This window comes from Vipera berus (genome assembly GCF_964194415.1).
Source record: "Vipera berus genome assembly, chromosome: 2".
Taxonomy (NCBI): domain Eukaryota; kingdom Metazoa; phylum Chordata; class Lepidosauria; order Squamata; family Viperidae; genus Vipera; species Vipera berus.
The window spans coordinates 279,969,043-279,990,138 of record NC_138203.1 but is presented as its reverse complement, the minus strand read 5'-3'; the positions used below and the strand labels follow the sequence as shown (position 1 = coordinate 279,990,138).

The window sequence follows — 21,096 nt, the reverse complement described above, 5'->3', positions numbered from 1 at the left end:
ATGGAAGGCTGAGTCAAGTTCAAGCTGGTGAGAATCGAACTGCTGGCAGCTGGCAGTCAGCAGAAGTAGCCTGCAGTACTGCATTCTAACCACTGCACCACCACGCCTCTTGAATAACCCATGAACCAGGATTTTTCTGTAGGGAGGAAAAATACGACCCCACCTTTCTTTCAAGCCCCTCAGCGACCTTTCTCCAAATAGGTGGTCTGCAGGCATTTCAAGTTTGCGCTTCCTATCAGCCCCAAGCCTTAGCTGCAAGGTTAGACTGATGGGACTTGTAGTCCAAACCACCTGCAGGATGAGAGGGTTGGAAAACAACCTGGGAATCACAGATGCTGAAACAGATCATGGTGCCAGCTGCATGAGATTTGCAGTCCACCCATCTTAGTTATCGAGACTGAAAAATACTCGCCGTCCTGTGTTGCAGGCTGGAGGGCCATAAACAATCAATCAGAATACAGCTGGAAGGAACCTTGGAGGTCCTGTAGTCCAACCCCTTCCTCAAGCAGGAGACCCTATACCATTTCAGGCAAATGGCTGTCCATTCTCTTCTTAAAAACTTCCGGTGTTGGAGCGTTCACCACTTCTGGAGGCAGGTGGTTCCACTGGTTAATTGTTCTAACTGTCAGGGAGTTTCTCCTTAGTTCTAGGTTGCTTCTCTCCTTGACTAGTTTCCATCCGTTGCTTCTTGTCCTGCTTTCAGGCGCTTTGGAAAATAAGTCGACCCCTCTTCTTTGTGGCAGCCTCTCAAATACTGGAACACTGCTATCATGTCCCCCCTAGTCCTTCTTTCCTCTAGACCAGGGCCGGGTGGATATGGCCTGGGTGGGCGTGGCCTACTGGGTGGGCATGGCTAGAGTGCATATGGCCTACTGCAGACATGTCAAACACAAGGCCCGGGGACCGGATCCGGCCCGCAAAGTGGTTTCATGTGGCCCGCGAAGCCATCCTGGAAACAGTGAGGGAACGGCCCCCACTGCCTTGGCCCTGGCCCAGAGACCCTCCTCCTGCCAGTGACCCCCAGATCTGTCCCACTCCTGCCCAGGCCCCCATAGGCACCCTTGACGCGAACGATGTAGAGCTGGCCACGCCCACCCAGTAGGCCATACGCACTCTAGCCACGCCCACCCAGTAGGCCACGCCCACCCTGGCCATACCCACCCAGCTCCCTGAGGGCAACCGCAATGCTGATGCGGCCCTCAATGAAATTGAGTTTGACACCCCTGGCCTACTGGGTGGGCATGGCCAGCTCTACATCGTTCGCATCAAGTGCCTATGGGGGCCTGGGCAGGAGTGGGACAGATCTGAGGATCTCTGGCAGAAGTAGGGTCTCTGGGCCAGGGCCAAGGCAGTGGGAGCTGTTCCCTCACTGTTTCCAGGATGGCTTTGCGGGCCGGGCCTTGTGTTTGACATGTCTGCTCTAGACTAGCCATATCCAATTCCTGCAACCGTTCTTCATATGTTTTTGTCTCCAGGTCTTTAATCATCCTAGTTGCTCTTCTTTGCACTTTTCCCCCCAAATCTCAACATCTTTTTGTATCATGTGACCAAAGCTGAACGCAGTATTCCAGCGGTGGTCTTACTACGGCTTTATAAAGTGCTACTAATATTCATAGTTCTGTATCTTTCATATCTCTTGTACTCAAAAGCTGTAACTGTGAGAGGGACCTTGGACTCCTAGTGGACGATCATTTAAACATGAGTCAGCAGTGTGCGGCAGCAGCCAAAAAAAAGCTAATAACAATCCTTGGTTGTATAAACAGCAGAATAGGATTATAAATCATGTGAATGACTAGTACCGCTTTATAAAAGCCTTAGTAAGACCACAGCTGGAATACTGCACCCAGTTTTGATCACAATATTATAAATTCAGGGGATCAATTTATTCTCCAAGGCACCAGAGGGCAGGACAAAGAAACAACAATGGATGGAAACTGACCAAAGAGAAAAGCAACCTGGGATTAAGGAGAAACTTCCTAACAGTGAGGACAATTAAGCAGTGGAACAGCTTTGCCTCCAGAAATGCTGGGTGCTCCATCACTGGAGATTTTTAAGAAGAGACTGGACAGTCACTTGTCTGAGACGGTATACGACAGGGGCAGGCAACCTCGGCTCTTTTATGACTCATGGACTTCAACTCCCAGAATTCCTGAGCCAGCCATGCCAACTCAGGAATTCTGGGAGTTGAAGTCCATGAGTCATAAAAGAGCCGAGGTTGCCTACCCCTGGTCAACTTCAAGCCGGTGAGAATCGAACTGCTGGCAGCTGGCAGTCAGCAGAAGTAGCCTGCAGTACTGCATTCTAACCACTGCACCACCACGGCTCTTGAATAACCCAAGAACCAGGATTTTTCCCGCACAGAGGAAAAATACGACCCCACCTTTCTTTCCAGCCCCTCAGCGACCTTTCTCCAAATAGGTGGTGGTCTGCGGGCATTTCAAGTTTGCGCTTCCTATCAGCCCCAAGCCTTAGCTGCAAGGTTAGACCGATGGGACTTGAGTTTGAGCAGGGGTCTGGACTAGAAGACCTCCAAGGCTCCCTATAAAGGTAAAGGTTCCCCCGCACATGCGTGCTAGTCGTTTCCGACTCTAGGGGCCGGTGCTCATCTCCGTTTCAAAGCCGAAGAGCCAGCGCTTGTCCGAGGACGTCTCCGTGGTCATGTGGCCGGCATGACTAGACGCCAAAGGCGCACGGAACGCTGTTAGCTTCCCACCGGAGTGGGTCCCTGCTTTTCTACTTGCATTTTTAGGTGCTTTCGAACTGCTAGGTTGGCAGAAGCTGGGACGAGTAGCAGGCGCTCACTCTGTTACGCGGCACTTGGGATTCCACCCGCCAAACTGCCGACCTTCTGATCGACAAGCTCAGTGTCCTAACCCACTGAGCCACCGCGTCCCTTAAGGCTCCCTATACCAGCTCTATCTCTGACTCTGGGATCATCACATCTCTTCCCCTCCCCCTCAACCCGTGTAAACGTCCAAGCTTTCCTCTCTTCCTTTTTCCCCACTCCTTCCTTCCTTCCTTCCTCCCCCCCCACTCCCTCTTTCCTCCCTCCGCCCTCCCCCCCCCCCAAATCTGCCTCTTGGCTTCTGAAGGGTTACACGGATGGTAGAAAGGGGATGCCTAGAGAGGAAGGAAAATTTGGGGGGGGGAAGGGGGGGCCCTCCACGGCCAAGCCACCTCCCTATCCGGCCTGGCCAGCCTATCCCTCGCAGGAGAGCCGGAGGGGGGGGTGGGGAGGAGAGGGGGGGGAAGAAGAAATGCAAGCGAGGAAAGGACAGATCGGATGCGAAAAGGGTGGGGCGAGGTGGGAGCCGGCTGGGGGCTGAGTTTGAGTCTGGGGTGCACCCGCCCTCCTGCTCGAGCGTCTCCCCTGGTCTTTGTTTCCCCATCGGAAGGGTGCGGGGGGGGGGGCGGCCCGGTGAGTCCGGATCTTCAGCCTTGCCTTTTTGCAGTGGGTGGGTGGGCTGGATCGAGCTGCAGAAGCAGGGCGGAGTGGAGTGGAGGGTGGTGGTGGGGGGGGTGGGGGTGGAGAGAGAGACCAGGCGCGGTCCATCTGTGCCTGGAGAGACAATGCAAGGAGGCTTTGTGATGGGGGGTGGGGGGGTGGGGTGGGGGTGGCACGGGTTGGGGAGAGGGGAAAACAGCAGGTGAGAAAAAGCAAGCCCCCTCCCCTAAAGAAATCTCCCACCCACCCACCCCAAAAAATCTCCCACCCACCCACCCCCCAAAAAAATCTCCCACCCACACCCCCACCCCCCAAAAAAATCTCCCACCCACTCCCCAAAAAAATCTCCCACCCACCCACCCCCCAAAAAAATCTCCCACCCACCCCAAAAATCTCTGCTCCCTTTTGCATGCGATTGCTCCCTCCGAGGTTATTTTGGCGCGCCGATTACAGCTGCGTTTCCAAGCGTCTTCCACCCCCCCGCACCCCCCCAATCCGACTCCCTCCGTCTCTCTTGGGGTGGGAAAGGGCGAAGCGGAGCCCCCAAGGGAGGCGTGGCGTTTTGTGTAGCTGGTCCCTCCGGATCGGGGGTCCCGAAACAGCGCCGGGTGGGTGGGTGGGTGAGTAAGTCCAAAGGAGCCGTTCTGTAAACTGGTTTGTGCTAAGGAAAGTTAACGGGGCGTCGGGTTTTGGTCGGTGCTTATCCATTGGGAGGTTGGAGGGGGGGGTTTGGGGTGGGGGGGGTTACGTAAGCTCTCCCCCTCCTCTAATTTACTCCATAGTAGTTACAGTCCGGGGAGGTAGAGGAACTGGCCCCAAATCAGCCCTTAAAGCAATGTTTCTCAACCTGGACCACTTTCAAATGGGTGGACTTCAACTCCCAGAATTCCTCAGCCTGCTCTTCTGGCTGGGGAATTCTGGGAATTGAAGTCCACAAATCTTTAAAAGTGGCCCAGGTTGAAAAAACGCTGACCTTTAAGATGAATCAGGTTGCCCAGGTTGAGAAACACTGGCCATTTTAAGATGGGTGGGCTTCCGACTCAGTTACGCTGGCTGGGGAGTTCTGGGAATTGGAAGTCCACAAATCTTAAAAAGTGGCCCAGGTTGAGAAACACGGACCTTTAAGATGAATCAGGTTGCCCAGGTTGAGAAACACTGGCCATTTTAAGATGGGTGGACTTCCAACTCAGTTACGCTGGCTGGGGAATTCTGGGAATTGAAGTCCACAAATCTTAAAAAGTGGCCCAGCTTGAGAAACACTGACCTTTAAGATGAATCAGGTTGCCCAGGTTGAGAAACACTGGCCATTTTAAGATGGGTGAACTTCCAACTCAGTTACGCTGGCTGAGGAATTCTGGGCGTTGAAGTCCACCCATCTTTAAGTGGCCGGAGTTGAGAAACACGGACCTTAGGGTTTCTGTGTGGCTGAGAGGGTTTCCCTGCTAAGAATCGGACCGCTTTCCCAATCCCCCACTCTGGCCTCTCAGATTTGGCAGGGAGACCACCAGGAGATCCCAGCTCCGGCAACAACTTTTATCTTGAGAAGGGAGAAAAGACGAAACGTGAGGGAAGTTAATTCTGGAACCATTTCTGCACGGTTGACAAAAGAGTGGCATGGTGGTGCCCACAACGTCTCTAGGAATCAAGCTGAACTTGAGGTCAGCTTTTTGCCTTTTCCTTTATTTTAAAGATTTCTGGCGAAAGGCTCAAAATTGGGAGGTTTTTTTTCCACCCTTCAATCCTTTGGGCTGCCAACTCCCCATCATCCTTGGAAGTAGGATTTTTGGAGAACGAGATATTCAAATGTGGGCAGAGGGGAAGCTTGGGTTTTGGGGGGAGATGATTCCGATTGGGGATGAAAAAAGAGAGGAACTCTTATGGATGAAGGAATTTTTTCCCCCTCATCCCGCTAAGAGTGAAGAAATCTAAGCTTTGACTGACGTGAAGGAGAGATTTAATTTCAGGTTTTTCTATCGGGTGGAGAACTTGCAACCAGCCTGAGCTGATCCGCTGAAATTATTTGCGGTTGCGTGGTGCGTGCAGATTTCCACGCACACATACGTGCATGCTTTTCATTGGCTCTCTTTCAAAAGGAATATTTCCCAGGACAGGTAGTCCTCGACTTAACAACCACAACCGAGCCCCCACATTTCTGTCGTTAAGTGAGACATTTGTTCGGTGAGTTTTGCCCCATTTTGAATTTGAATTTGAATTTTATTGAATTTATATACCGCCCTTTCCCAAAGGACTCAGGGCGGTTTACAGGGTATATAAAACAGCTTTCTTGCCGTAGTTGTTAAGTGAATCACTGCACTTGTTAAATTAATAACAGTTGTTAAGTGAATCTGGCTTCCCCATTGACTTCGCTTGTCAGAAGGTCGCAAAAAGCGATCACGTGACCCCGGGACACTGAAGCCGTCATAAATATGGATCAGTTGCTAAGGCTCTGACTTTGACCATGTGACCGTGGGGAGGCTGCAAAATTTGTAACTGAAAAACGATCACGCATCACATTTTTCAGTGCCGTTGTAACTTTGAACGGTCGCTAAGTGAACTGTTGTAAGTCAAGGATTACCTGCAGGGAGCCGTATAACATAAAATGATAATTTTTCTAAAGTTGAAGGGTTTGGTGCAAGACATTTTTAAACCTATCCAAAAAAAAAAATACTGTAAGATGCAGATTAGGAGCGGAAGTCCAAATAATCAGGAAAAATGGTAAGAGAGCACCTGTCCACTCAAATCACCAGAACCAGATGTTTTACACCCCAAAATTCTGAAGAAAGTGGCTGTTCGTTAATTCTGTCACATTGTCAAAGAATGCAACAAGATTTATCTGGCAGGGCCTAAATGTTGGAGGTGTGGTAGTTTAGAAGCTACCTATTTTCACATGTGGTGGACTTGTAGAAATATAAAAGCTTTTTGGATTAAAATTTGGTGGAACATTCAAAAGATTTTTAAGAGAAAGATAAAGTTTTCTCCGCAATTGTTCTTATTGGGTATTGTTGTAGATTGTGATGTTAAAGAAACTAACTTGATGTTGAACATGATAACAGCAGCACGGTTACTGGTGGGACAATATTGGAAGAAGGATAGTTTGCCCACTATAGAAGAATGGGTGTTTAAAGTTTCGAATCTCGCAGAAATGTCTAAGATTTCTGCTTATTTGAAAGATCATTCACAGGAAAGATATATTTCAGTTTGGAGGAGATGGATAAATTATATTCAGAACAAATATGGGACTAAAAAGTTCCATTTAGCTTATGAGTAGATTTTAGTGGGATATTGTTATTGGTACGTTGTTTGTAGTTATGTTAAAGGGGAGTTAAAGCACATTATGAATTTGGTTAATTGTATATTATGCATAATTTTTATTTAGAATATGATTATTGTAACTATAATCCTGTATTTAGCTCTGGGAAGTGGGGGGGGGGAAGTGGGTGGGTTTGGGGTGGGAGGGATTTGGGGATATATTGTAAAATTTTGTTTTTGTAAAACTCTTTAATAAAAAAAAAGATTTATCTGGCAGGATCTGTTTCTGACAAACCCACGTTGGCTTCTGGTTATGACTTTGTTTACCTCTCGGTGTTCGTAGATTAGTTGCTTGATTACGTTTTCCAGAATCTTTCCAGGTATTGATGTCAGGCTGATAGATCTGTAGTTTCCTGGATCCATTTTTTTTCTCCTTTTTTTTTGAACATGGGAACCAGATCAACTCTTTTCCAGGCTTCTGGTAGTTCCCCGATGCTCCAGGATCTTTGAAAAATATGTTTCAGGGGTTCTGAGATCACGTCTGCCAGTTCCTTCAGAACTTTGGGGTGTAATCCATCTGGTCCTGGTGATTTGAATTCACCTAGAGTTGGATAGGCGTTCTCTTTCCATTTTCTTGCTTATTTTGACTTGCATTACTAATTTGCATTTACAATTTTTTTTTTGATAGGTTGGTCTGTTTTTGTGTTGTTTTGTGTAAAGATGCAAACGACGAGCTAAGCAGTTCTGCTTTCTCTCTGCTGCTCATCACTTACTTGCCATTTTCTCCCATTAATGGACCCGTCGTTTCCTTGATTTTTTTTCCTTCTTTTTTACATGTTGAAAGAAGTTTTTCTTGTTGTTATTTTTGACTTTTGTTCATTTTGAGCCTTAAATTTTATGACTTCATCTTTGCAGGCTATTTGCTGATCTTCTGCCTTAGAGTTATGTGCTCGTCTTTCCACTTGTTATACTTGTCCCCTTTGTCTTTCAGTTTATCAGAGAGTTCTTTGTGCAGCCATGCTGGGTGTGTGTGTGTGTTTCTTTGAGATCTCTTTATTTTTCTTTCCTCACTGGAATTGTGCTAGACTGGGTTTTTATAATCTCACTTTTCAAGTTTTCCCAAGCTTCTTGCGTTGTTTTTTCCCCTCAGGATTCTCATCCATGGAATCCTTCCCAAGTTCTCTCTGAGTTTATTGAAATCAGCTCCTTTAAAGTCCAAGATTCTAGTCTGACTGTTCTGTTGCTTATTTGTGCATAATGTTGAATTCCAATATTACATGGCCACTCCCCCCACCCCAGGTTCCTGTAACTTCAATGCCTTCTATCCTTTCATTTCTGTTAGTGAAAATTAATTCCAGTATGACTGACCCTCTAGTTCCCTTCTCTATCTTTTGGTAGACAAAGTTGTCTGCTAGGTTTGTCAAGAATCTGTTTGATCTTCCACTAGGTGCAGAGTTTGTCTCCCAGTTGATGTCAGGATAGTTGAAGTCCCCCATTACTATTATGATGTGCTTCCTACATACCTTTGTTAACTGACTAGCAAAAAGTTCATCTATTTTCTGTTTGGTTAGATGGCCTACACAGCAATGTCATTGTTTTTTTTTTCTTTTATATTTACCCAAATGCATTTAAGACAGTTTTCATCATTGTTCTACCATGCTTCTGTCGAGAGGTAGTTATTTCTTATATTAGGTCTCTTTCTTTTAATTTAAACAATTTAAATCCCTCTAGCTGTATATTCCATTCATGGATTTCATCCAACCACATTTCCCTAATGGCAACAATATGGTATCTGTCCTCATGTGCCTGGATTTCTCGTTCACCCTGTTTGTTCCTCATACTTTGTGTGTGGGTGTAAAGGCATTTCAGCCCTTTTTCACTGACTCTTCTTCCTTACCACCTATTTGGTACATACATTTGTACCTTAAAACAATGGTCCCCAATCTTGCTGGCTTTGTGAAGCGGCGGCGGCGGTGATGGCGAGAGGGGATGGTTCCGTGCAAGTGGCAGGCGTGCGCAGCTCCATTTGCACAAATGGCGGGCATGCACGTATGCCACTTGCACGAACGGAGCTTCGCGCGTGTGCACACACTTGCCTGCCCCTCGTGCAGGTGGAGCTGCACACACGCACATGCGTGCTCGCCCTGTCAAGGTTCCGACTGATGATCGCAACGAAGTAAACACAGCTGAGACATTCCAATCTCTAATGCAAAACTTTATTGAGCACAGCATATTGGTACTGATGAATGGAAAACCAGCTCTGGGTAAATTGGCACCAAGTCAGTACATTAAAAGTCTAGAAACTCCCTTCCTTCCCCCTGAGATCACAGGCCACATTACCCAGTTAAGCTTCAGACAATTATTATGAGAAAGAATCTTCAGTTCTCGGAAAACAAAATCTTGAATGATCTTAGTTCTCAGGCTTAGCAGCTCCACAGCTTGCAATACACATTATGTTCTTCCTCCATTCCCCTTGGGCCTGTAGACAAGGCAAGAAACCGAAATAGCCGAAGCAGTAGGAGGCTTCTTCAAGCTTGGCACACCCACTTGTTTGCATAGCCCGATTCCAAATGGGCCACAGGTTGGGGACCCCTGCCTTAAAACTATGTACATACAGATATCTGTTCCTTAAAAGTGGGTCAGGAAAATGCGCCAAGAATTGCATCTGAAGCATGTGGGGATAGCTCTCAAAGGTGCCTATCCTTGGATAGTCCCCCTCCCTTCATCCCCAGAGCCAGTGCAGGACAAGGGGGAAAGGGCCAGACTAGGAACGGTGAAATGCAGGTTTTGGTCCCCTTTCAGCCATGAAAGCTCTTTTAGGGGTTTGAAGAGGCCTTCTCTCAGTCAAAGCTACCTCTCAGGATTGTTGTAGAGGTAACATTGAAGTTACGATTGCCCTTTCTCACTGTGGTGGGGAAGATGCTAGTCTGCGAGGGGGGGGTGGCAATCCAAGTTCCCCAGTAAGCCATAATGTGATTTCTGTCTTCAGGCAGATCATATCATGTGAATGCAGCGGTCGTCTTTGGCTAACTTGGATTTCAGGGTTGTTGTGTGTTTTTTACCCGCAACATGTGAATCAGGTCTTGTTTTTTTCGCTTGTCTGCAGGCAGAGGAGCTGGGAAAACAGCTGCAATTGGGCTGCATAACAGTGTCCTCTGTCGCAAGCGTCCCATCAAAGCCCTTTTTTAAGGGCTCGGCAGGACTTGGCGCCCCCTGCTGGTTGGGGCCACTCTTTTGTTGGGAAGAGAAGGCCTTGGAACAATGTCGTCGGGAATGACCTTGCAGGACAGGCCAAACGTGGCCACGTCACAGGCCGAGCCAGATCACAGATTGAAGAAGAAATCGGCGGCCTGCCCAGAGGCCAGAAAAACCCCTTGTCCTCTTCAGGGTTCAAGCAGCGGAGAACCTGGTGAGACAGGGGTGCAGAGAGCCCTGATCAAGGACATGCCCGGTTCCGACGTCCAGCGAGAACACTTCCGGCAGTTTGCCTATCAGGACGATAAGGGTCCCCGAGAGCTTTGCAGCCAGCTCCACGATCTTTGCCACCAGTGGCTGAAGCCGGAGAAACGCTCGAAGGCTGAGATGCTGGACCTGGTGATCCTCGAGCAGTTCCTAGCCGTCCTGCCACCGGAGATGAAGAACTGGGTGCGGGAATGTAAGGCAGAGACCAGCTCCCAGGCGGTGGCCTTGGCCGAAGGCTTCCTGCTAAGCCAAGCGGAGGAGAAAAGGCAGCAGGTGAGAACAGGGCCCTGATTATTGTCTGGAGGGAGGGGAGTAGCGTGGAGGGAGGGGCTTAAACCGAAGTATGTATGTTGAGAAGTTAAAAGAAAAAGATGTATTAGAAAGTTTTGATTTCAGAAATGTGATTAAAGAATAAACAGAATAGAATAGGAATAGGAATAGAGTAAGTAGAATAGAATTAGAATAGAATAGAATAGAATAGAATAGAATAGAATAGAATAGAATAGAATAGAATAGAATAGAATAGAATAGAATAGAATAGAATAGAATAGAATAGAATAGAATAGAATAGAATAAGGAATAGAATAGAATAGAATAGAATAGAATAGAATAGAATAGAATAGAATAGAATAAGGAATAGAGTAGAATAAGAGTAGAGTAGAGTAGAGTAGAGTAGAATAGAATAGAATAGAATAGAATAGAATAGAATAGAATAGAATAGAATAGAATAGAATAGAATAGAATAGAATAGAATAGAATAAGGAATAGAATAGAATAGAATAGAATAGAATAGAATAGAATAGAATAGAATAGAATAGAATAGAATAGAATAGAATAGAATAGAATAAGGAATAGAGTAGAATAAGAGTAGAGTAGAATAGAATAGAATTAGGAACAGAGTAGACTAAGAGTAGAGTAGAATAAAATAGAAATAGAATAGAATAAGAGTAGAGTAGAATAGAATAGAATTAGGAACAGAGTAGACTAAGAGTAGAGTAGAATAAAATAGAAATAGAGTAGAATAAGAGTATTCTATTCTATTCTATTCTCACATACACCCGTTGCAGCATCCCCATGATCAAAATGTGGTTTTGGCAACTGACTCATATTTATGACGGTTTCACTGTCCCAGGGTCCCAGAAGGTTTGCCACGGTTTGACAAGCAAAGTCCATGGGGAAGCCAGATTCACTTAACAACCGCGTTACTGACTTAACATCGGCAGGGGTTCCCTTAACAACTGTGGCAGGAAAGGTCATAAAACGGGGCAAAACTCACTTAGCAACTGTCCTGCTTAGCAGCGGAAATTTTGGGCTCGGTTTTTGTTCGTAAGTTGAGGACTGCCTGCATACAAGTTACAATATTAATGGTGAATATTCAACCAGACTTTCCCCCCCTCCCCCCTCTTTTCTGCAATTTTTTTTTTATTTCGTCTTTGCTGTTTGGAGTTTACTGTTTTCTTTTTCCTTTGGAGGACCGAGTTGTGACAGAACCCACCAACTTTCCCAGGGTACAAAAAAACCCACCCGGGCCTCATCCGAAGCCCCCCTTAAGGCGGGTCAAGCAAGAAGTGGACAAGATAGCCATTACATTAGGTAAGTGCTTGGAGGCCATTGTTTGGGTGTTTACCTCTTGCTTGTAAAAGGTAAAGGTTCCCCCGCACATGCGTGCTAGTCGTTTCCAACTCTTGGGGCCGGTGCTCATCTCCGTTTCAAAGCCGAAGGGCCAGCGCTTGTCCGAGGACGTCTCCATGGTCATGTGGCCGGCATGACTAGACGCCAAAGGCGCACGGAACGCTGTTACCTTCCCACCGGAGTGGTCCCTATTTTTCTACTTGCATTTTTACATGCTTTTGAACTGCTAGGTTAGCAGAAGCTGGGACGAGTAACAGGCACTCACTCTGTTACGCAGCACTCGGGATTTGACCCGCCAAACTGCTGACCTTCTGATTGACAAGCTCAGCGTCCTAACCCACTGAGCCACCACGTCCCTTACCCTTGCAATAGATGAAACCAATTAAAAGAACTTGCAAGGCAAGGATTTCTTCCTTTCAGAAGATTTTATTCAGGAAACAAAGTATCGGCACTTACCTAGTTGAACCCAAGACTGAGATTCTGCTATGCGGCACTCGGGATTCGACCCGCCAAACTGCTGATCTTCTGATCGACAAGCTAAAATATACCAACCACTTTGCTAGTTTTGAGTCAATGCAAACGTAAACCTGGGTTAGGCAACTCTTTGGAACTTGGGGCACGTTTTGTGAGGGCCGTCACTAAAAGGCTGTTGTGGTAAGGTAGTCAGACCCATAAAAAGCTATTGAGGCAAAGGCAGCCGATCAGGGCATGCCGTTTTCCCAGATAGAAAACATGGATGACAAGGAATTAAATGTATTTTATTGGGCTGGTTTGGATTGGCGTGCTTCAAGCTTGACAACTTTTAAGAGGAGTGGGCTTCGACTCCCAGAATTCCCCAGCCAGCATGGAATGATGAGTCCACTCCTCTTAAAGTTGCCAAGGTTGAAAAACTACAGGCAGTCCTCAACTTAACAACGGTTCATCTAGAGACTGTTCAAAGTTACTACAACAAGACTGGGGAAAAAGCGACTTATGACACTTATAACGGTCGCGTTACTAACTTAAGAACTGCAAGGATTCACTTAACAAGCGTGGCAAGAAAAGGGTCGTAAAATGGGGCAAAATTCACTTAGCAACCGTCCCACTTAGAAATGTAGGGGTAGGTCGTGCTCATAAGTCAGAGTCTACCTGCATTTTAAATCTTTGCAAGTTTTTGCCCTTTAAACACTTCAAAACAAAAGACATAAATGCAGGTGGGGGGGAGGGTTAACACACGTTTGCCCAATTATGGAAACTTTGCAGAAGGCTGGCTTCTCATATTTTTTATTTATGTATTTATTTATTTTATTTTAATTCCATTTATATCCCGCCCTTCTCCGAAGACTCAGGGCGGCTTACAAGCTTAGCAGTAGGGAGAGGCAGTGTGGGAGAGAAGGGGCTGGACTAGAGGTAGTGAGAATCAACTCCTGGTCCCCTTAAACTGCAGAAGCTCTCTGTGGAGGCTGAAGTATCCCTCTCTCGGATCCTCAAGGTGGGGTATGGGTGAAGATACTGGACCAGGATAGAGGAAACTGGGATGGTGTCAACCTCCTGCTCAAATATCCAAATAATAAAGTCCAGGATTATTTTCATTTTTGAAAAGGTTACTGGTTTATTAAATACACGGCAGGGTATAGGCCAGGGGTAGGCAAAACCTTGGCTCTTTTATGACTCGGGGACTTCAACTCCCAGAATTCCTGAGCCAGCTATGCTGAGGGGAAAGGGAACGGTTTCCAAGCTGAGCCATGCTGGCTCAGGAATTCTGGGAGTTGAAGTCCACGAGTCATAAAAGAGCCAAGGTTGCCTACCTCTGGCCTAGGCCGCTTTATGACTCGTGGACTTCAACTCCCAGAATTCCTGAGCTGGCCATGCTGAGGGGAAAGGGAGAGGTTTCCAAGCTGAGCCATGCTGGCTCAGGAATTCTGGGAGTTGAAGTCCCTGAGTCATAAAAGAGCCAAAGTAGCCTATTTATTTATTTATTTATTTTATTACATTTATATACCGCCCTTCCCCGAAGGACTCAGGGCGGTTTACAGGGTGATTAAAAACAAAAATAAAAAAGTTAAAAACAATTTAAAAAATATATCCGTCCCTGAACAAATAAAACCCCAGTTAAAATTAAAATTAAAATTAAAATTAAAATTCTCAGCCTGGGCCAGAGAGCTTGAAGAGCCAGGTGTTCAGGTCCCGGCGGAGTGAACGGAGGTCGGGGGCAGTCCTAAGGTCCACTGGCAGCTGGTTCCAAAGGGCAGGCGCACCCACTGAGAAGGCCCTATCCCTGGGTGTCGTCCGCCGGCAATCTCTTACCGGTGGCAAGATGCGAAGGAATCGGCAATCTCTTACTGGTATAGGCGAAGGAAAACTAAAATCCCAAGGCATCAAACCATAGCATATAACAATCATATTCCCAGCCAACCCCCCACCCCACCCCCCCAGATAGCCACATAGCTCATGTGAACAAATTCTCTTTGTCGTGAGAACCGTCTGCTATCTTCTTCACACCCTCTAGAATGTCCTTGAAAGGTTTCCAGTCGGCCACCTTTCAGCAAACGTCCGAAGAACTGGAGAAGTTTCATTTCTCTAACTAACCCAGTGGAAAGCATCGTCTCCCCCGCCCCTTTTACTCTTAATGGCAAGATGAAAAGAAAAGAGGCATCTAGCTGCCAAATTTTCACTCTTGACAAACGGCTCCTCTTGCTCCACCCAGCCCCATTCCCACGATTATTGTGGGAAAGGAAAGGATGAAGCATTTTTGGCCCCACCCTTCACAGAAGGGCAAGAGGATTAGTGAAGAACAGTAGGTGGGCTGTCATCCACACTTAATAATAATAATAAGTTGGAAGGGACCTTGGAGGTCATCTAGTCCAACCCCCTGCTAAGGCAGGAAACTTGTCTACCTGCATTGCAGAACCTGAGTTTGCTTTCCACGTCCCAGCTGTCAATCATCCTTGCATCTTCTCTCTCTCTCTCTCTCTCTCTCTCTCTCTCTCTCTCTCTCTCTCTCTCTCTCTCTCTCTCTCTCTCTCTCTCTCGCCCAGGGGATGAACCACAACTGGCCACTGGATGTAACCTGCCTTCTGCACAGCTGGATCAGGTAAGGGAATAATCTCTCGGAAAGATAAGTTGGGCCTCACCTCCTTGGATTCCGAAGAACTTTTCTCCTGTCCGACAGAGGTAGTCCTCGACTTTCAACCAATTTGTCCTGAAAAAAGTAACTTATAAACCGTTTTTCACACTTAGGACCGTTGCAGCATCCCTGTGCTGATGTGATCAAACGCTTGGCGACTGGTTCCTATTTATGACGGTTGCAGGGTCACGGGGTCCCCTTTTGTGACCTCCTCACATAGCAAAGTCCACGGGGAAGCCAGAGTGACTTAACAACCTGGACTGGACAGCCATTTGTCCGAAATGGTATAGGGTTTCCTGTCCCACTGGATCCTCGAGGCCTCCCGTTGGACTTTGCTAAGCCTTAAATGTAAGAAGCTGCTCTTTGCTACATTTTTAGGTGATGCTTGAGGAAGTCTCTGTGACTTTTACCGAGGAGGAGTGGGCGCTGCTGGATCCGGACCAAAGAGCCCTGCACAGGGATGTGATGGCAGAGAACAGTGGTATTGCCTCCTCTTTGGGTAAGTTTCCACTTAGAGAAAAAGAAAAAGGGCAGGGAACAGTGCAGTTTAAGAAAGAAAAATAAGATGGAACAGAATAGAAAATAGAATAGAAATAGAAATAGAAATAATAGAAATAGGAATGGAATAGGAATAGAATAGGGATGGGTTGGGATGGAATAGGAAGTAAAATAGGATAGGATAGGATAGGATGAGATGGAATAGGAAATTGGAATAGAATAGAATAGAATTGGAATAGATTAGAATAGGGATGGGATGGGATGGAATAGGAAGTAAAATAGGATAGGATAGGATGGGATGGAATAGGAAATTAGAATAGAATTGGAATAGATTAGGGATGGAATAGGGATGGGATGGAATAGGAAGTAGAATAGGATGGGATGGGATGGAATAGGAAATTAGAATAGAATAGAATTGGAATAGATTAGAATAGGAATAGAATAGGGATGGGATGGGATGGAATAGGAAGTAGAATAGGATGGGATAGAATAGAATAGAATAGAATAGAATAGAATAGAATAGAATAGAATAGAATAGAATAGAATAGAATAGAATAGAATAGAATAGAATAGAATAGAATAGAATAGTTGGAAGGGACCTTGGAGGTCTTCTAGCCCAATAGGCAGGAAATCCTATACATTTCAAACAAATGGTTGTCCAATCTCTTCTTAAAAACCTCCAGTGTTGGAGCATTCACAACTTCTGGAGGCAGGAAATTTCTCCTTAGTTCTAACTTGCTTCTCTCCTTGATTAGTTTCCATCCGTTGCTTCTTGTCCTGCCCTCGGGTCCTTTGGAGAATTGTTTCACCCTCTTCTTCTTTGTGGCAACCCCTGAGATACTGGAACACTGCTATCATGTCCCCCCTCGCCCTTCTCTTCATTAAACTAGACATACCCAATTGCAGCAACCGTTCCTTATATGTTTTAGCCTCCAGTCCCCTGATCATCTTTGTTGCTCTTCTCTGCACTCTTTCAAGTGTCTCGACATTTTTTTTTACATCGTGGCGACTATTTTAATTAATTAAAGAAGCAAATACCACCCTTTACCAGAAGGGTCCCCAACCCCTGGTCTATGGCCCAGGGCCAGGCCACAGCCCATTTGGAAGAAAGAAAGAAAGAAAGAAAGAAAGAAAGAAAGAAAGAAAGAAAGAAAGAAAGAAAGAAAGAAAGAAAGAAAGAAAGAAAGAAAGAAAGAAAGAAAGAAAGACATAGCTGATTAGATTTGATTAGAAGGGAAGGTAGATGCACGATACTGTATTTTCCGGCGTATAAGACAACTGGGCGTATTTATTTATTTTATTTTATTTATTATATTTTTATACCGCCCTTCTCCCGAAGGACTCAGGGCGGTGTACAGGGCAATAAATATAAAAAACAGAATATAAAAGTTAAAATACAATTAAATATAATGCCCAAATTTAAAATTTAAAACAATAATTAAGAACATGTTTAAAACCCCAACCCTAACCCATCAGACCAGGTCAGATTGTTCAAATAAATACGTTTTTTCCACAGGTCTGGCGCGCCCACAGAGAACGCCCTCCCCCTGGGGGCCACCAATCAGCATTCTTTGATCGGAGGCACCCTGAGGAGGCCCTCTCTGTGGGAGCGCACTGGACGGAGGGAAGTTGACGCCGGCCGCAGGTGTTGCCGTAGGTAATCCGTATAAGACGACCCCCCCCAACTTTTGAGATGATTTTCAAGATTTTTCGTCTTATACGCCGGAAAATCAGCGAGCCCGGGAAGGCACGCCCTTCCCTCTCACTGTGGAGGAAGCAGGGCAGGCTGGCATCTGGCGGGAGCCGGCAGGGCAGTCCTGCACACGGGCGCACTCCCCGGCTGCTAAGGAGTGCTCCTTAACAGCTGGGGAGCGCGCGCGTGCGCAGGACTGCCCTGCCGGCTCCCGCCAGACGCCAGCCTGCCCTGTTTCCTCCACAGTGAGAGGGGAGGGCGTGCCTTCCCAGGCTCGCTGATTTTCTGGCGTATAAGACGACTGGGCGTATAAGACGACCCCCCCAACTTTTGAGATGATTTTCATGGGTTAAAAAGTCGTCTTATACACCGGAAAATACAGTATATAGAGAGATTAGATTAGGAGATAGATAGATAGATAGATAGATAGATAGATAGATAGATAGATAGATAGATAGATAGATAGATAGATAGATGATTAGATTTGATTAGAAGGGAAGGTATACACACAATATAGAGATTAGATTAGGAGATAGAGAGAGAGAGAGATACATAGATGATTAGATTTGATTAGAAGGGAAGGTAGACACACAATATATAGAGAGATTAGATTCGGAGATAGATAGTGAGATAGATAGACAGACAAACAGACAGACAGGCATGCATGCATGCAGAATGTCAGGCTCCATCTCATAATTTACCAAAAGTCTTTTCGTTTCTCCATCCTGCCAGGAAGCGACTGGCCAGAGAGTGAAAATGGAGAAATCTATGAGATATTGTTCGGAAAAATCGGAAGCGAAGCGGAGGACAAGCGGAGACTAGAAACTGAAGCTGGCAGAGTGAAGGATGAATCTCCGGGTTCTTACAGCACCGAATTCTACGAGCTTCCGGTCCGTGAAAAAATAGAAGACGGGATCGAATGGAGCCAGTGCCTTCTGTGTGGCAAAGCCTTCGACTGCCAGTCAAGCCTGATCACCCACTGGGAGAGCCACACCACCAAGAAGCCCTACAAATGCCTGGAGTGCGGGAAGAGCTTCAGCACCAGGCAGTACCTGGGCTGCCACCAGCGCGTTCACACCGGGGAGAAGCCCTTCAAGTGCGCCAAGTGCGGGAAGAGCTTCAGCACCAGGCAGTACCTCGCTTGTCACCAGAGGATCCACACCGGGGAGAAGCCCTTTAAGTGTCTGGAGTGCGGGGAGACCTTCTGCTGGGCCAATTCCCTGACCTTGCACCAGATCATCCACACCGGAGAGAAGCCGTTCAAATGCCTGGTGTGCGGGAAAAGCTTCAGCAGGAGCACCAGCCTGTCCTCGCACCAGAGGATCCACACCGGGGAGAAGCCGTACAAATGCTTAGAGTGCGGCAAGAGGTTCATCCACAACACCAGCCTCACTTACCACCGGCAGCACCACACCGGCGTGAAGCCCTACAAGTGTCCCGAGTGCGGCAAGAGGTTCAGTCACCGGACGAGCCTGACCTACCACCAGCGGAGCCACACCGGCGTGAAACCGCACAGCTGCTCGGAGTGCGGGAAGAACTTCAGCACCCGCCAGTACCTCATGTCCCACCAGAGGATCCACACGGGGGAGAAACCGTACAAGTGTGCCGAGTGCGGGAAGCGCTTTGTCCACAGCACCAGCCTCAGCTACCACCAGCGCCTCCACCGAGGGGAGGAGCCCTTTCAGTGCCTGGACTGCGGGAAAGGTTTCATTACGCGCCAGTGCCTGACGTCGCATCGCAGAATCCACACAGGGGAGGAACCTTTCAAATGCCTGGAGTGCGGGAAGACCTTCCGAAGACGCACGAGCCTCATTTCCCATCAGAGTATCCACCTGGGAGAGAAGCCGTACAAATGCCTGGAGTGCGGAAAGAGCTTCACGACCAGCAAATACATCCTTTCCCATCAGAGGATCCACACCGGAGAGAAACCTTACAAATGTTTAGAGTGCGGACAGACCTTCTGCTGGGCTAATTCCCTCACCTTACACCAGATCACGCACACGGGAGAGAAACCCTTCAAATGCATGGAGTGCGGGAAAAGTTTTAGCCGAGGCACCAGCCTTACCTCGCATCAGAGGATCCACACCGGGGAGAAGCCGTACAAATGTTTAGTGTGCGGAAAGAACTTCAGCACAAACAGGTACCTGACTTGCCACCAGCGCATCCATATTGTGGATAAAGCTTACAAATGCCTGGTGTGTGGGAAGAGCTTTAGTACCAGCAAATACCTCAGCTGCCATCAAAGAATTCACACCGGAGAGAAGCCATTTAAATGCCTGGAATGTGGAAAGAGCTTCTGTTGGGCATACTCCCTCACTTTACATCAAAGAATCCACACTGGTGAAGATGGGTTTAAGTGCTAGGAGTATGAAAATTACTTTTCTTTTCTTTTTTAGAGAAGGGCAAAAGGACAGAGAAGCCCTGATCGTGGAAGGATTTCGGAGAAAAACGACAGAAATCACTGTGGAAAGAGATTTTGTGTAGAACACGGACTCCATTTCTTTGCATTAGTTATTAGAATCGTGTATATGTGTGGGATTTTTGTTTTTTCGGTGTTTTGGCCCATTGTGGTTGTCCAGTGTTTCCGACGGCTTCTTTTGCCAGCCCTGCTTTGAAGAACTGGGAACTGGATTTGAACCTTCAGCTCACGCCACCGTCGGACCTTAACTTGAATTCTTGGGAGCGAGAAGGAAAGAGCGCTATTTTGCGCATTGATCTCACTTCTCGATGAGGACCAGGGACGCGAGAGGATCTGTAGAAATGCCTGGAGTATTGCAGAGGTCTTTCAGTTGAAGATTCAAGGATCCCCTATCATAGGTTTGCTAGGAATATGCGAGGAATTTAGGATGCTCATCCATAGCCCTTTAAGAGCCCTTGTGAGTTCCTACAAAATTGAGCTTCTAAAGCTCCAGTGATCTAAGGGTAGCTCGTTCTAATCAAAGTTCTCTGATTTGTTGCTGTAAGACAGGGATCCCAGGCCCGTTCTGATCCTTGGCCACCAAGTCTCCCTCAGCCTCCTAGCCAGCATACTTGACTCTCCAGTTTTTGCACCGAGAGTCATAAGCGCCACCAAATCTTCCAGAAACAGGGTTTGAGAAGAAGAAAAAGATATGGCCTCCAGGAGAATCAAGCAGAATCAGTGTGCAGTGTGCTTTCTCCAGCAAATGCAACAATATTCGAGATTGCTGGGGTGGGTGGGGTGGGGGGGAGAATTTTGTGGTTGCTCCCAATCCATTTACTGGATTTTTCTTATCAGGGTTATATCCTGCCTTTGATTCTGGAGCCTCCCTGCTGGCGTGTCTCTTCATTTCATCTCCCCAGCAAAATTCCGCAAGGTAACCAGCTCCAAATCAACCAGGAGGTTTCCAGGATGGAAGGTGAATTTGAACTCGGATCTTTCACTCCTGATCTAATTCCCCAAATTGCTCTATGGTCATAGGAATCCACAGAGGGGAGGAACACCGGTTGCCGTGTCGCTAGTATAAACAACCCTGACATACTTGTTTGTGGCATCGGCATGCAGGTACCCAAGGAAGAGTTCTTTGGTGTGACGTTGTAGCTCAATATCACCGAGAGGGTTTCTGTGATGGAAGGTAGATTGGAAGTAATGGTGATAGCACTTAGACTTATATACCGCTTAACAGTGCTTTACAGCCCTCTGTAAGCGGTTTACAGAGTCAGCCTATTGTCCCCCAACAATCTGGGTCCTCATTTTACCCACCTCGGAAGGATGGGAGGCTGAGTCCAACGATGAGTCGGTGAGAATCAAACTGCTAAACTGCAGACAGTCGGCAGTCCACAGAAGTAGCCTGCAGTACTGCATTCTAACCACTGCACCACCACGGCGCATCCTCCAACTGATGTTTTGCAACAGGGCCCCCCCAGTGCTCTGCGACCATTCCAAAATGTGGCTGCTAGACCCTGAAAAGATTGGCAGTCCCTGATTTAGCCTCTCTGGATCTAGTTCTTCACATCCTCTTCCTCCAGGCTGACTTTGAAAACATTTGGGGA

At 47.0% G+C, this 21,096-nt stretch overlaps 1 protein-coding gene across 1 annotated transcript; it reads left to right on the top strand.

The window, feature by feature from the left end:
* Positions 1-9,846: 9,846 nt before the first annotated feature.
* LOC308663015 (uncharacterized protein) lies at positions 9,847-20,653 on the top strand. Its single transcript, XM_081319159.1, has 5 exons — positions 9,847-10,429; positions 11,629-11,749; positions 14,806-14,861; positions 15,273-15,393; positions 17,818-20,653. The coding sequence occupies exons 1-5, from the start codon at positions 9,956-9,958 to the stop codon at positions 19,446-19,448; spliced, it is 2,403 nt and encodes an 800-aa protein (XP_081175285.1). The 5' UTR covers positions 9,847-9,955; the 3' UTR covers positions 19,449-20,653.
* Positions 20,654-21,096: the final 443 nt, after the last annotated feature.

What these genes read in the sequence shown, in the direction of transcription:
- LOC308663015 (XM_081319159.1), top strand. Translation starts at nt 9,956, where the DNA reads ATGTCGTCGGGAATGACCTTGCAGGACAGGCCAAACGTGGCCACGTCA. An exon ending in CGGAGGAGAAAAGGCAGCAG is followed by an intron (nt 10,430 to 11,628) that starts GTGAGAACAGGG and finishes TTTCCTTTGGAG; the next exon opens with GACCGAGTTGTGACAGAACC. An exon ending in TGGTATTGCCTCCTCTTTGG is followed by an intron (nt 15,394 to 17,817) that starts GTAAGTTTCCAC and finishes CCATCCTGCCAG; the next exon opens with GAAGCGACTGGCCAGAGAGT.